This window comes from Pezoporus occidentalis, unplaced genomic scaffold, assembly GCF_034315485.1.
Source record: "Pezoporus occidentalis ecotype Australia unplaced genomic scaffold, CSIRO_AGI_Poc_V1 ctg103, whole genome shotgun sequence".
NCBI lineage: Eukaryota > Metazoa > Chordata > Aves > Psittaciformes > Psittacidae > Pezoporus > Pezoporus occidentalis.
The window spans coordinates 2495357-2511005 of record NW_026912812.1 but is presented as its reverse complement, the minus strand read 5'-3'; the positions used below and the strand labels follow the sequence as shown (position 1 = coordinate 2511005).

The 15649-nt window shown below is 41.2% G+C and overlaps 1 protein-coding gene and 1 long non-coding RNA gene across 2 annotated transcripts; one reads left to right on the top strand and one right to left on the bottom strand.

Moving 5' to 3' along the window:
- Positions 1-378: 378 nt before the first annotated feature.
- IL6 (interleukin 6) lies at positions 379-5013 on the bottom strand. Its single transcript, XM_062616887.1, has 4 exons — positions 4317-5013; positions 4118-4231; positions 3735-3881; positions 379-1492 (listed from the first exon to the last, which is right to left on the bottom strand). The coding sequence occupies exons 1-4, from the start codon at positions 4569-4571 to the stop codon at positions 1301-1303; spliced, it is 708 nt and encodes a 235-aa protein (XP_062472871.1). The 5' UTR covers positions 4572-5013; the 3' UTR covers positions 379-1300.
- Positions 5014-9104: 4091 nt separating this feature from the next.
- LOC134162689 (uncharacterized) lies at positions 9105-12465 on the top strand. The gene is made up of 2 exons (XR_009964407.1): positions 9105-9814; positions 11323-12465. It is a non-coding gene; the product is annotated as an uncharacterized LOC134162689 (long non-coding RNA).
- The last annotated feature ends 3184 nt before the right edge of the window (positions 12466-15649 follow it).

The window sequence follows — 15649 nt, the reverse complement described above, 5'->3', positions numbered from 1 at the left end:
CCACATTCCAGGGCTTGCCTTTCATCTTCTCATCTGCACTGCTGTGCTGCAAGAAAGAGGATAATTAATGTTCTGCCACTTGTAGGGACAAAGCTGGAGGGGTTCCTGCTGCTTGAATCCCTTGTGAGTGCTGTGAATTCCCCTCAGTTTGGCTATACAGGTATCTGCATAGCCACAGTGAAGCAGATGATACACATAAGAAGCGTTTCAGCAGTTTGGTACTCAGGCAAAGGACCTAGTTTGTTGGTTTTTTTTTCCCTATACAGTATTGAAGAGTATGCATACATGTTACATGTATGCCTTTCTGTGCTAGTGGAATATAAATGACAAAAGACAAACGCATTAGGTTGTTGATGGTGATTGACATCTTAGCAGTAGTACATTGAGTTATATCACCTAAGGAAAGAACCTAAGATTTTTGTTTTTCTGCTTCTTTGGGGAGGGAAAAGAAATGTTTAGTCAAATTTGGAAAATTCCCTTGGATGACAACAATAAATCTAATCAGGTCATAGCGTTCTTGTCAAAGCTGTTAGTTTGGTATCTTACCATTTTATTTGTTTAAAAGAGATTGCTTGACATGTAAGCAGGTGCTTACAGTTACTATTTTATGGTGTGTTCCTTGTTAAATATAGGGGACTCATTGTTCATTTGTTTCTTGAGAGCAGTGGTGCTTTATTGTGTTCATTCTTAAGTGCTATGTTCAGTGTGTCTGGTTCCATTATATCCCAGTTTAAGAACTGTATCTTGATCAAGCTGTCTATCTGTGTATGTGCTATGTAGATAACTGAACTAATTATATAGATAAAATTCTTGAAAGTGGTTATTTTGGTAATTGCAGGTATAAAAAAATGGGTATGTTACAGTTCCTTAGTATTATTTAAAGTTCAAACAGATTATATGGTTTGTTTTTACAAATTGTTTTTCTTTATTAAAAAATATAAATAAGTCATAAATACCATTTCTCAAATATTTAAGAAGTATAAGTTATAAAACAATTTTTCTGGCTTCTGAAAATATTTTTTGTTGAATACATATTTAATAAGTTGATATTCTGAATAGTACCATTAGCAGTGAAATAAAATACAGCCTTTGTTTAAATTATTACTAAGTATTGAAAATATAAATAGAAAACGTTAGAAAGTAATAAATATTTTAAATACAATAAATAGGTTCCTAGAAGGAAATGAGAACATATCTAAATGCAAACTATTGTTACTCTTTCTAGTTCCTAAAACAGAACAACACTGTCATCTGCCACATGACAGATTTATAACAAAGGATTGTGCCTGAATTAAAACATTCAGACACTGAAACTCCTGGTGTTTTTCAAATAGCGAACAGCCCTCACTGTTTTCTCCATAAATGAAGTAAAGTCTCGGAGGATGAGGTGGGTGGTGATTTTCTCTATCCAAGTCTTATCAGACTTCAGCTTTGCCTGGAGGGATTCCTGGGTAGCTGAGTCCGGGATAATAATTTCTTCGGGATTGATCACCTGTGAAAAAGACAATATTGGGGTGTTCTGGTTAAATCATTGTAATTGAACTTGTTGGGGAGCAGCAGTTTAGGTGTGTGACGTTCCCAACCAGCTACAAATCCACCCTTTCTGTAATGTGGACAACAGACTTCTCTGGGACCTACGCTTCCCTACAGCCCCACTTCTGTCTTGGGGTTTGAGGTATGTTGATGCCTGCTATGGTTACTGTGGAACAATCAAGAGTGTCTTGTCTGATCTATACTGTTTGTCCTGGTTTGAATGTGACATCTGCCATTGCAGTCCAACACGCTGCACTGAACAGATCCATACGCTTTTCCTGCTATCGGCCAACCATGTGGTGAGTTGGGAAGATGTGGACTGTGATTTGTCCCAAACTGTTTTGGCTGCTCCATCCTGAGTCATAAGTTAACTGGATGACGTTGGAGTACTCTCCTGTTTTGTAGTAGAGTAACAGTTTCCAAAGATGTCAAACTTGTTTAGCTGCCTAACTTTTACTTTCTAGGCATTTAGGCACGTGGGTGTCTTGATGTCACCAACTTTCACTCCTGTGTAGGATCCTGACTGCAAGATGAGTAAAAGAAGTTATGTAGTTAATGCTGACTGACAGCACTGGGCACCTGGTACCCAGATGTCTTTTAAGAACTTGTCCCATGAACTGAGTAGGTGACTTCTGAAAATGGGAGTTACTCACCCAAATCATGGACCTGGTTTAGATGATTTATGGTCTAGAAGTCTAAAGTATCAGCTTCATCCTGGTTTTAGAATCTCTCCTACCCATTAACAAGTGACAAAAGCATGTGCACCTCCTTCTGGAACATCTTCTTTGTGAAATTCAGTAAGATATTAATTGCTTTCTGTCCAGACTACTTGGAAGTGGTGTATCCAACTACTTGTAGCGTGCTCTGAAAATTTTTTGTATCTGGATATACATTCAGCTAGCATGCAGATAGATCAACCTGAGCACAAATGACAGATTCTGTCCTTGCTCTCCTTGCCTTAAACAGCAGATGGGCTGCTTTTGTAAAGAAAGGATTTCAAACCTGGAGATCAAGATACCTCTTTCTCAAAAACCTACTTTCTCAGAAGTTTTGCTTTTGGTTAGTGTGTATGATTCTGCCTGTTACAGTTGCCTCAATCCTACTAATTTTCCACAGAAAGCTGTTCTCCCCCAGTTATGAAACAAACTTTCTGCAGACTATTACATCAAGTTGGAAGCCAGCAGTCAGTTGCTGTCTTTGTGACAGGACTATTATTCTTAGCTAGCACAGTGGGAAAAAAGCAGTTCAGCTCCCTTTCGCTTAAAGAATGATGGACATAAGTAAATGTTAGGCAAGGTATGGCAAACACACAAAGGGCTTTTCAGGTGCTGAAAAACACCTTGAAGGAAATCATGCCCTGAGATTTCTGCAGATCTTACTCACCTGAATGGTTCTTACTCAGGCAAATAGTTTCCCTGATTACAAAAGGAAATATTCATGTTAAGGGTTATTAATGTGAGTAAGAACTGCAGGAATGAGGTGAATTTTTGGAGCATGAACTTTCCAAGCTCTCCAAAATGATTGTCAGAGATGAATAGCATTTAGTTTACTGAATCGAAAGAGAATTTTTATTAGTGCTAGGTTTACAATCAAAATGTGTGCTTTTCAATAGGCAGCACCTTTTGTTTAGTCAAGTCACTAATATTCTGACTTTAACTGTCTTCCTTCATTTGTAAGCTAGATGGTATATGGAGATACCAGTATCTTGGCTTAAAAGTTTGGTCTGGAGCATATTAAAGATAAATAATATTGCAAAGATGTATTTGCTTCTATTTATGTGGGTTCTTAAAAAAAAAAAAAGGCTTTTTTTTTTTTTTCTACTTCTCAGGGGGTTGCAACATTAGAAAAATTGGAACTGCAGTTCCAATTAGGAACAAGCTCCTTGCGAAATCTCATTTCTGTCAGCCAGGCAGTGTTAGTGTATTCATTCTTGAAACAACTATGCATTTAATTGTTAGTTTGGAAATTAGAAATAGCAATAACAAGTAGGATGAAGAGTTGTTTCCTTAAGAAAAGGAAACCAAACCTTGTGAAACTGGTAAGTTAGTCATAAGGGTGAGTGAGCAGAAGGAACCATCATGTCTATCTGGGGAGAGAAGTGAAAGTGGGAGATGTTGAGCTTCACACAGCATCCTCATTCTCTGACTACACATCAGTGCCAAGCCATAACAATTATTGGAGAGAATATAAAACCAACTCACCATCTGTTTTATGGTATGTGCCAGGTGCTCTGTAGCATAGCACAGTGATTCTATGTTCTGCTTTTCACTAGTAAAAGTTTCTTGTATGAATTGAAGATATGTCTGAAATGTATAAAGCCCACTGGAGATTTTCCTCAGGCATTTATCCTGAAGTGAGAGAAAAGTAAGAAGGTCACTTAACAGCTCAGGAACGCTTTGATAGTGGCATTGTGTGTGCAGCACAGGTAACTGGATGGTGCTGATACAGTGGAAGTCTGTGCCATGGCAAAGCCAGCTGGAGCCGGCACAAATCTTTAGGTCAACTTCCACAGGTTTTTTTAAGCAGACAAAAATTACCCCAGGTATAGAGGATTAGACCAGAAAGGAGAGCAGTGGTTCCTTGCCTCATTGAAGCCGGTGAGCAGACACCCGTCCTCCTCTGTCACCTTGGGGAGGTTGAGATTGTTCTGGATGAGCATTTCCATGCTATTCTCGCAGACGGTAAACTTCTCGCACATCTAGGGAGAGACATCGAGAGGTTTCATTGCACCTTGGCCGGTGGCAGCAACCTCCGGGTCTGGTGTGTGTGTCGCCCGAACCCACCTCCTCCTGTAGCTGTGCGGCCCGGGCGTGCAGCAGCCGCGCCAGCCGCTCGCAGTCGGGCAGCGCAGCCCGCCGCCCCGCCGCCTCCTCCAGCTCTGCCTCCCCCGAGGAGTCGGCTGCAGGCAGCGGCGCGGCGGCTGCCCGCGGCAGCAATAGGAGCAGCAGCAGCTGCAGGACGGCGCGGAGGAAGGTCTGGCGGCGGCGGGCGGCGCGGTTACGATCATGGTCACAGGCACAGCCCTGGGGAAACCTCATGGTGCGGCTCCTAGGCTCCGGCACCGGCCCTTTCTCGTCGGCGGGGCTGGCGGGTTGAATGAGCTCCGGACATCCTTGAACGTGTATTTATTGAGGGGGCTTCGAGATTATTCATGGACAAGGGAAAATCCGACATGAGAACACGGGGGTGTGTGCGCGGCGAAACACTGCTTTGGACAGTGCGGCGATTGTGAAACTACATGAAGTCATCGTGCTACTGCACCGTAATTCATTGAGGACCGGGCTATCTCCCATCCCTGCCGCCGGCAACGGCTTACCTGGCTCCACCGGGCAGGGGCTGCGGTCGGGTCCAGCTGCCGGCAGCCTTCGAGTCTGCCAGCTCCAGGTGCACAGAACATCTCTGAAATTGCATGCACCTACTACCTGTGTACACACATACTTACATTATATATATGCGTGTGTGTGTACATACACTTATGTGTGTACCTATACCTATGTGTGTACATATGTGTGTATGTATGTATATTTTTCCATATATTTTAAAGTGGTTTAGTGTTCTATAAATTTTATGTTATGTGTATTTATATTCTAGCTATTTTCATTAGTTGTGACCTCCAGCTGTCCCTGGAGGTCCCTTCCTACACTAACAATTTTGTGATTCTGTGATATATCTGAAACTAAATGCTGGATATGTGTAAGTCATAAGTGACCTCTCTCCCTGTTGACCTGTGTATGGCTGAAATGAAATACATCATGCTCACGCTCTTTAAGTGCGCCTTGAATAGGCCAAATCCAGCTCTGACAAGAGGGTGGCTGTAGGAAACATCACCCAGTTCCCTGCTATCTGCTGCCTTATCTCTTTCTGCCCATCTGGGAGGGGAGGTGGGATTTTTAACCTTTCACATAGGGGCTCTTTACCCAGGGCAAGTATGGCTATTCAGCTCAATTGTGTAGAGTGTGGACTGAGTCAAACTGTGCAAGGCATTCTGAAGTTGAACTTTTGGAATGTCTTAAACTGATTTTGGACAAGGTGACTTTTATCTTTTTTCTTTTTTAATGAAATTGGTGTTTTCTTACTTAAGGAAGACAGAAAAAGGCCTGATTCTGCTTCAGGAGGTGTTAGCAGGAGGGCACAAAGGGGAGAGAACAGGACATGGGACATAAGAGACAACACAGTGACCGAACTTGGGTGTCCTCATTTAGACTCTCCAAAAACCCCAGATATTTCTAATTCATTTTCTAAGGACATCCTGGATAGAGAGCTGCAGGAAAGAAGAGGGTACTACTGCATTTTTATTTAATGTCCTATTCCTCCAGTAGAGAGAAGCAGCTGCGGTTATTTTGCCCAGTAAAGAGATGTTAACACTGAAATGCAGGTGTGAGAGAGCCATTTCCAACAGCAGCAATCCCCCTCTGCCCAGTTTCCTGAGTGCAGCAGCGGGGAGCAACAGCAATAATGTTCTGTCATGTTAGCTCTCCCTCAGCAGGTCTGTGTCATTAGGCATAAGAATAAAGCACCCCACTAACAGTCTGTTTCATTAATATCAAATGAAAAGACCAAGGTGCCAAAGGATTAAAACAGCCAGAGCAGATGAGCTCAGTGCTCCTGACAGTCTGATAACCATCAGGGGCAGATACAACAGGATGGGAACTCGTGCATCCTCCTCTGTTTGTGATAGCACGTGGGTGTACATGTCTTGGATAGGGATTTCCTTCCACTGCCGGGTGGCTCTTGGGCTCTTCCCTCCAGACAGCCAAACTTTTCCTTTGCCTATCCAAAGGTTAAATATTAACGATTCCTAAAATCACCAAAACTCAGTAAAAGGCTGCATTTCCTTAAAAATATATTTTCAGCAGGTATTCTGTAAGTTAATCTTGTTTGTAGCTCTGGAATTTTTAATTCTGTAACTTTATTTTGTGAGCTGTCCTTTTCTCCTGGTGTCATGAAAATATTTGTGCCCTAGCAGTCTACAGAGAACCTTTTTGTGCTGAGCACTGCTGTACAGGGCCAAGTCTTACTAATGTGTGTAGTTATGTTTTCAGAGTGAAATAGAAGCAAATTTCAGCTGTTGTTCCTCATCTAAAAGCCTCTCAGCCTTCAGTTATTAGTGTCTCCTTTTGGGGTTTCATTTACTCTTTTACATCATTGTCTGTACGACTTTTCAGAAATACAAAGTGTGCTTACATACAACAGTGGAAGTTGTTCACTAATGCCTTAGAAACTCAGTTCGACAATCTAGGACAAAGCGTAGCATTCAAGGAAAGGAGGAACTGGAATTTACACAGTAGCATTAATATATTTCTGCTATTGCAGCTTCTTATGGAAAACCCACTTTTTAAATTGGTACTGCACGTCAAAGAAATACTTTGTGCTAATCTATCTATAATAACGGTTGAAGTCTGGTTTAAAGGGCGTTTATTAATCTGCACTGTACTACACTGAGTTACACTGATTCATCAGTAGCCACATTATTCAAAATGTAGTAAGCTCTGAACAAACAGCCCTTGCTCATGAGTTAGCTACCAGTCAGGAGATTTGCCTGTTGGTACTTTAAAATGTACAAGTAGTATTACTGAGACTCTGAGGTGTAATTCCTAGATACAGAAGAATTTCTTTCCTGCATAGCATCTTTGTAATACTGCATATTACTGTTCTGATGCCCTTTTGTTGCTATGGTTCTTCACGCCACTGTACAGGTTTTTTCTCCTGTAATTTATACTATAAGCCAGATCTTCTTAAGGTCGGATTTCAGAAGTTCTCAGTGTTTATCCAGCTTTCTCTTCTGTCTGAGCAATGAGCATTACTCCTGTACATTTCTGTGGGAAAAGAGGGGTCCTTTCTGAATGTTGTAAAATTCTCTCCTCTCAGACATGAAAATGACTCCTGGTTACAGTTCGAGTTTATAGCGAGGGAGCCCACCCAGGATCATCCCATGCATCAAACTCTAGGATCAGTGTGGCAACTCAGAGGCCCATTTCTAAACAGGTTCTGTTTCTTCTAGAATTGTTCTGCCTGGGAGCAAGCCCATATCACTTTTGTTCCTGATACCTGAGAAATTTGCAAACAAGAGGCTGTTTTCACGAGAGGTGGGTGACAGCAGTGTGGAAATGCTGCTGCCACTGAAGAATTCAACAGGCTGTGGAGCTGTCATGGTCAAAGCTTGTCACCCTTCTTCTGTCAACCACCAGGCACATGTCGTCAAGGAGTCCCACCATCAGCCAAGGTAAAACCCAGCAGTAGGAGACCTTGCGTGCTGAATTCTACAAGTCAATTAAATGGCTGTATAAGTGCAATTCCTAGATGGAAAAATAAGGTCTTTTAATAAAGCAGGAGGATTACTAAGGCTGCAGTATGTTCTACTCTGATTTATTTGGGTATTTGGTTCGACTGTTTTTTTCTTTCTAATAAACTACACTATTCTATGGTAGTAATACAAACCACTAATGTTTATTCAGAGATTATGATTTCAGATTGTACTGTTGGTAATAAGAGAAGAAATACAACTAAAAATGCAGTTCTTCCATAAGTGTTAGTTTTTGTGTGGAAGAAAATGCCAATGGTTGGTAGACTGTTCAAGTGGGATCATGACAATGACTGAAAAAAATAACTTCTGAATGTCTTGAATGAGGTTGGAAGATTATGTCCAATTCCCCTGACATATTTTTGGTTGAATCAAAGCTAGGAATGAGGAGCCTTGAGTTTCTACAGATCTTGTAAAAAGTGGAGATGAATTCTTTGTTGTCTATCAAGATGTGAACACTTCATCTTTTCTAGAGCTTGTTTCTTTTAAGGATCTTTATATTCAGCATTCACTGACATTACAGTCACTTATCTCTAAACGCTTATGTGCCTCTTCTCTACTTTTTCTGGAGTTTTTTGTGTCACAAAGCATTAGCAGAATCATCTTCAGCAGTCTCCATCAAAAATCACTAGCTTCAAAAACTAATTCATTTTTGTCCATGCATTTTCAAATAAATGGTCACCATTGGCTCTGCTAAGAGATGAAAGCATGAGGCTTAAAGCAAGCTGCCCTGTGCTGCATTTGAACTGAATGGGTTGAAGAGGTCATTAATGTCATGTGTTCATGTTTCTCGTAAGCAAACATTGCTTTCAGAAGCTGCACATCACCAAAAGGCACTGGTGGACTTGACTAATGGCCCTTGGATTTTGTGGCTTTGCAAACTGGTTCTCTCTTTGTTGTTTCCCAGGTAAATGCAGAGTTGTTTGTGGATTTTTGGTGAAAAGCTTTGGGGATTGCTCATTTTACTTCATTTTACGTCATTAAAGGTAGACTTGCATCATTTTCAAGTAATACTGGGATGTGTAGTAATAGACATTCCCCCCTGCCCCCCCCCAGTGTTTTATGTGCAAATACCATGAATTTCCATGCCTTAAGCTAAATCAGAGGTTTAGAGGAAAAATTCTTAGTTAGCTTTAGATTATGTCCTTATTTTCAGCTTTACCTTCTTAATGTTGAGGAGAGAAATCATGTCAATGAGAAATGAGACCATGAGAAATCATGGTCTTCTCTAGTCAGCTTCTCTAGTCTCTTCTAGTCTCTAGAAAGGCAGGTATGCAGCTGTAAGTGAAAGATCTAGAAACTGTTCTTGGGGGATATCTGAATGCCACAGGTCACTTTAAGTAGACGCATCTTCAAATCAAAACAATTGCAGATGGTTTAGCACTGCAATAGAATATCGAAACGCTCACCAGTGAACCTAGATTTGCACAAGGAGCACTTTGCTGCTGTTGCTGCACTGATGGTGTCACAAAGCAATTCCACAAACTTTTCCCATGGAAGAAAGGTAGCTCTTGCATTGTCTCCACCATGGCACAGTGTTCCTTATGTGGTGATGCTTCTTTGTAGGGCTGCATGAATCACAAAAGCAGAGAACTGGCCATATTAGAAATACCCCGGTGGCCTTCTGTCTTTCACAAGCAAGCATGATACCTGCATGCTGTTATCTGCCTTGTCTGTGATCATAGTCCACCATAGTCCACCATGGCAACACACTGTTTTGACAAAGACCCCATCTTATGAGTACTATGTCGGTCTGCACTTGTTGGTCTGCACTTCTATAGAAAATGTTATTTGAACTAAATTCCACTTGTGTTTAAGGAACTTCTTAGTTCCCTTTGAGTTCTCTTCTATGCATGAAAGATGAAAATTTGAAGAAGTTGTATGACAGAGGTGAAGAGTGAGGCTTTTCGGACACTGGGGAAGATGATGAATCTGAAAAGAGAACACTGAGGAGCCTGAGTGTATGGGAGGTACTTAACAGTATGTTTGTTATCTTTCTAGTTTGATGCTTTTAACATAATACAGTAGACAGAGATTTGGGTTAGAAAGCGTTCAAAAGACAAGTTCTCTCTCTGAGATGCTTGCTCAGTGCCAAAGAAAACTGAAGGGGTGTCAATGTTTACCCATAAAGTAATCACACTTGTGAATGCATACCAAGCCTAATTCGGTTCAGTAACCATCGCATCTATTTCACTCTTACATAAAAGTTTGATATGTTGCTCAATGAGACGTTTGTAGATCTAAATGTGTTTACCCTCATTCATGCCAAAAATTTTGGTGCCCATAATCTCATTATTGGAGTGTTCTCTTGCTCGGTTTCACATTTAGCCATGCATTCTTGTTCTGCTTTTCCTTCTGATTGCCTCTCTGTGATGTTGTAAATCACCTACACATGACCCAAGGCGCTTAATAGTATTTTTAATATTTTTTTCCCAGAAAGCAACAGTTTCTTTCTGCACTGAGAACAGAAGTTGGGTGGCATCAGTGGTTATTTTTGCCATTCTATGCGGAATGATGCAAGAGATAGTACCTTTCATGCTTCAGAGAGCTTTATTTCTCCATTGGGGGTTATAATAGGGAAATAGAGCTGAAAGTTGGTAGGTGCAAATTATTTCCCTTCTGAGTATAATGAGACCTTTAGAGTGTCCAGCTGGAGGTCTATCTTTTACACATGCTATAATGTGGTAGTGCTGCTGATGAAAGTATTGTAACTCCATCACCAGAATCAGATGCAGTATATTCCTTTTAGGAGATAACATTTAATTAGCAGTTCATATGTGTTGCAAATTTTTCTTAGGAGATGGGTAACTAGAAAACCAAAATATACCTGCAATAACTGTTGTGTGGTTCCATGAAGGTTTTCTAGCTCAAGGATCCTGTAGTGACATGGTGGAAGTGCTGTGGAATTTGGCACTTATGGTCACATTTTTGGCCTTACAACCTTGTTGAGAAACCTGAATATCAGTACTTGGAAAGTGCCTTACACATTGGGTGTTTCAGGTCTTTCTTCGTTTCTGGGTGAGTTCTAGTAAACTCCTTTATTGTTCTAAACTGAATTTGTAAAAGGAAACCTACTTACTATAGTGGGAGCCCTTTCTAATTACATGCCAGCACACTATAATAGGATTAATAGGTTGTGCTGGATCTGTAATCTTCATTCTTCCTATGCTGCTGCTTTTGAAGTAAAGGTATCCTGGGGTCCAGGCTAGCTATAAGGACATTGATTATTGATTCCATTATCAGAGGATTCAAGTGGTCTAGATCCAACAAGATTTTTCCTTGAGATGACCAATTAAATGGTCAGGTGCTTTTTGTTTATATTGCTCAACCAGGATGTGGAGATTTTGAATCATATCCCTTCCCTATCTAAAGGGCTTATGAACCCAGATTTGCTACTTTACAGGAAAGTCCCCCAACTCCTAAGAATAATCTTGGCCAAGATGGTTTCCAGTCTCTCTTCCTAAAGTGGACCATTTTTTATCAGAAAGTCTGAGGTCCACGGTACCACCTTGGACTGATCTGGATTCCAGGTGATATTTGCTCGATACAAGAAATTCAGCCTTTGGGCAGAAATACGAATTGATTCCGAGGAAGCACTCTGACCTCAAAGCTGTTGGGTAAGCCTGGGCATGGGTGAGGGCCTCAATTCCTCCATGGGGTGTATTTTGAGAGGAGAAGCTGATCTGTATAGTGAAACCCAGGAGGACCGGGTGTTGGATCCTCCACAGCAAAGATCCTGGCTGCTTCTCAGGAAGAGACACCTGCTTTCTAAGGAAGGAAAAGTTTTTCTCCCTCGAGTTTCTTATGGGCTGGTGCAAGAGCTCCTCACACAAAAAAAAACCAGTTCTCACTCATTTCTCAGTGGGGGCCCTGCCCATGGCTGGTGAACACCATGGCTCTGCCCTGCCCCAGTCAGGCTCCTCTTGCTATGAAGTCCCCTGGTACTGCTCATCCCCAACTCAGTGTGCACTGTTTCTCCCTGCTGATGTTAAAAATACAAGAGAAACTGGAAGTTAAATATAAGAACCAGAAGCAGGCTGGTTGGAACTGAAAACTCCCCAGCTCTTCCCTGTGCCTGAATTCTGGTGTGGAGAGGGAAAGCGTTGTTTATCTCCCTTTGAACTTTAGCTATGCAGCATCAAGCGTCACTCCCTGCTGCTCTTGCTTTGGTCTTCATTTCTTGTAATTTATAGTTACTCAAATCTTGGGATTTCTATGGTTTGCTTTTTTTCTGATATTAGTTGTCTGGGCTTGTCAGGGTAAAGTGCTTAGACTTCCAACACAAGTCATGGTGAATGCAGCAAAGTGTATTTTCCTTATTCGCTCAATAACCACTGGCAAGCATCAACAGTGAGCAAAGACTTTGATCAGAATTACAGGCACTTTTAAGAAAGGATAAATTAAACATCTCTGTTTCATTTTGCAGTGATTTTATTATGTGTTTGCAACAGTCTATGCAAAATGTCTGGCGTGAATTTCCATATTTTATACATTTTGTAAAATTACAAATTTCTGGAAGTTTATTTTCTACTGTTTTTTTATAGAATCATAGAATACTTAGGGTTGGAAAGGACCTTAAGATCATCTAGTTCCAACCCCCCTGCCATGGGCAGGGACACCTCACACTAAACCATATCACCCAAGGCCTTGTCCAGCCTGGTCTTGAACACTGCCAAGGATGGAGCATTCACAACCTCCCTGGGCAACCTATTCCAGTGCCTCACCACCCTCACAGGAAAGAATTTCCTCCTTATATCCAATCTAAACTTCCCCTGTTTAAGTTTTAACCTGTTACCTCTTGTCCTATCACTACAGTCCCTAATGAAGAGTCCCTCCCAGCATCCCTATAGGCCCCCTTCAGATACTGGAAGGCTGCTATGAGGCCTCCACGCAGCCTTCTCTTCTCCAGGCTGAACAGCCCCAACTTCCTCAGCCTCTTCATACGGGAGGTGCTCCAGTCCCCTGATCATCCTCGTGGCCCTTCTCTGGACTTGTTCCAACAGTTCCATGTCCTTTTTATGTTGAGGACACCAGAACTGCACTCAATACTCCAGGTGAGGTCTCACAAGAGCAGAGTAAAGGGGCATTTTTAATAGGAAATTTTTAAAGTCATATAGAAGACATTCCTTGTACACTGCTATGCCATCATCAGCTAAGTGCTGTGTCTCCCATTTAGTCTGGGTGGCACATGCCTGTTTTAGTGAAATCTGCTTCTAATTCCTATGTGACCATTATCTGGCACTTCTGTGGTTTCTAACACACTACCAATGTGTGTCTTTGCTGACACATGCATCTCCATCCTATACCTCCATGGCAGACTGAAGGACCTTGCTAGCACACTGTTCCTCAAACACTGGGGTGCCGTCTCCAGATTTATCTCTGGCGAGCCTGGTTTCCCCCTTCAAATCTAATTTAAAGTTCTTTCAATGAGCCCTGCTAACTCTTGGGAGGTGGGAATGTGCTACCAAATGGGTGATAATGTGGGAAAGATGCTACCAAAAAGAGTATCAGGCTAATCCATAATCTGCCTTCTGCCGTGAGTCACTTTTTCTCACCACCTCCCATGTGTGTCAGTGCTGAGCAGTTGTGTCAGACTAGGGAGAGGATCTAGTTGGAAACTGAGACACCAAAGGAATTTAATACAAAACAATTTTAACCAGGATCTTTTGTGTGATCTGAGTCACTGAACGTCTACCCAAATGCTTGTGTCAGTGTGATGGAGGCAGCTGCAATGCCTGACTACTAGGACCATACCAATTACAGCTTTATGTTGAACATGAGAAATGTTTTACCTCATCTCAAATAACATTCACCTCTCGCATTTCCAAAGCAGCAGATACTCTTGAAACCACGTAATAAAAAGAGAAAGTTTTAAGACATTAACATGTTCATCACTCTATTAACAGACAAATTCAAATTGATTTCATGAGGACTTTTGTCTCCTCACCTCCTTTCAGCTCCAGATCATGCTTTGGGCATATTTGCTATTCCCTGAATGGTTGTCTTGGCCTACAGAAAGCAATTGCATATGTTTTGTGCTGTTTTAACTACTCTGATTTTGACAGGACTCATCTGATGAAACAGCAGAGAAAGTCAAGTTGAAGAGTTTTGCAGCCACACACCACTGTCAGTGCATGCTTTGCAATCCAAATAGGTAAATCCACAACTGACAATTTTTTCTACTAAGCAATGTGATGGGGTTGCACAACCTGTTAGACAACAAATTTTGCCAGAGCTCCCAGTGATCTTGGGTCTACTGAGAGCCTCTGCAGAATCAAAAGCCTGCAAAGAGTCAGCAAAACAGAGCTGATGTTTTTTGGCTTCTGACGATGATAAGAAATGTGTGGGAGGCTCCTTTCACATCTCCAGAATTCCATTACTTCATTCTTCATAGTTTCCTTTTCGTGTCCCTGTTGAGCAAATTTTTATATATTGTTTCAGAGAACCAGTCACAGGGGTAATGAAAATAGCTGCTTCTCAAAAGCGAAAGATCAATGCCACACAGAGGGAAAGCTGTTTTAAAACTTTCTCAATGGTATGGTAAAATTACTGCAAGGGGGTGAACTCAATGGCAACATTTCTATTAAATCCATTATGAACCTGGCAGGAAAGACAGACAAATGGGTAAAGTGGGAAATATTTTCTACCATCCCTCCTACCTTCTGTACTATTTGTTCACTTTCTTTTGACCTTCAGCTCCTTCTCAAAAAAATTTTTCTAGAAGTAGTACCATCAGAACAAACACTACCACAGAGAGATAGATATCCTCAAAGAAGAAAATGAGTCAGAGCATATATATCAGAAAAGGAGGAACTAATGGTTCCAAACATTAGATGACATCTGCTTGAAATTCTTTGCTTGCCATTGACTAGGACACTTCTTTGCCAGGGGACAAAGTCACTCTGCCTGTTCTGCCACTTGTTCCTTTGGGTTAGGCCCTTAAGCACTAATAATCTTCACATACCCTGGAGTAACAAGGAGAATGTAATGATTAATTGTCACAAAGTACATGATGGGACCATGACATTTTGTAATTCCAAAATGAAGTTCCAGGATTTCTGGAGTAACAAGCTTTTCATTTTGAAATGAATTTTACGTGGTTGCTTGTGAGAAGTGATACCTTTTTTCAAAGATTTTTAAATAGTTGTGGGTTGGTTTTGTTTTTTTTAATTTGAAAAAAAAGTTGAAATACTTTAAAGTGATTCATTAAGGACCTTTTCCTGAATAGCTTTTTATGAACAGGGACATGTAGGGACCTGTAATCCCACACAGCAGTGTCTCTTGATACTCCTGAAGTTTGGCATTAATTCCCTGCTGATAGGCATACTTGCTGTATCCTCAAAGCCTGCCCTGCACTTAGGTTCTCTTTCACCAAAATGTCTTTTCCCTCAAATCAGATTTTGCCTAGCATGTTCCCTTGTACACGTGCAGTGGGCTTCCTTTCAATGTTAATACAGCATCACACTATAAAGTATAGACAATTTCAGGTTTGACCTGGACTGAAAAAGACATGGCATGCCATTTCCTCTGTTAGCATCAGACAATACGTTTTATTACCTGTAGATCACTGTTCCAGCTTCTGTGGGTATTTATCCTACTTCTGCTCTTTCCTATCTTTTTTTCTTCTTTACTTCCCTCTTGCTTTAGCACTTCAAACCTGCCATTCTCAAGCTATCAGGAAGAAAAAAAAGTCACATGGAAAGCATCCTTATGGTACTCTACCACAACCCAAGGCTACTCTGCAACCTTGCAAAAGAAATATCAATGACAGTTTTGCATCACTTTAATTTTCTTCCCTTCAGTAACCCGGAATGG

Excerpts from the sequence above, each read along its gene's own strand:
- IL6 (XM_062616887.1), bottom strand. The coding sequence starts at position 4,571 with ATGAGGTTTCCCCAGGGCTGTGCCTGTGACCATGATCGTAACCGCGCC. Across the intron at positions 3,882-4,117 it reads TGCTCACCGGCTTCAATGAG|GATAAATGCCTGAGGAAAAT; the intron begins GCAAGGAACCAC and ends CTCTCACTTCAG. Across the intron at positions 1,493-3,734 it reads CACATACCATAAAACAGATG|GTGATCAATCCCGAAGAAAT; the intron begins GTGAGTTGGTTT and ends TCTTTTTCACAG.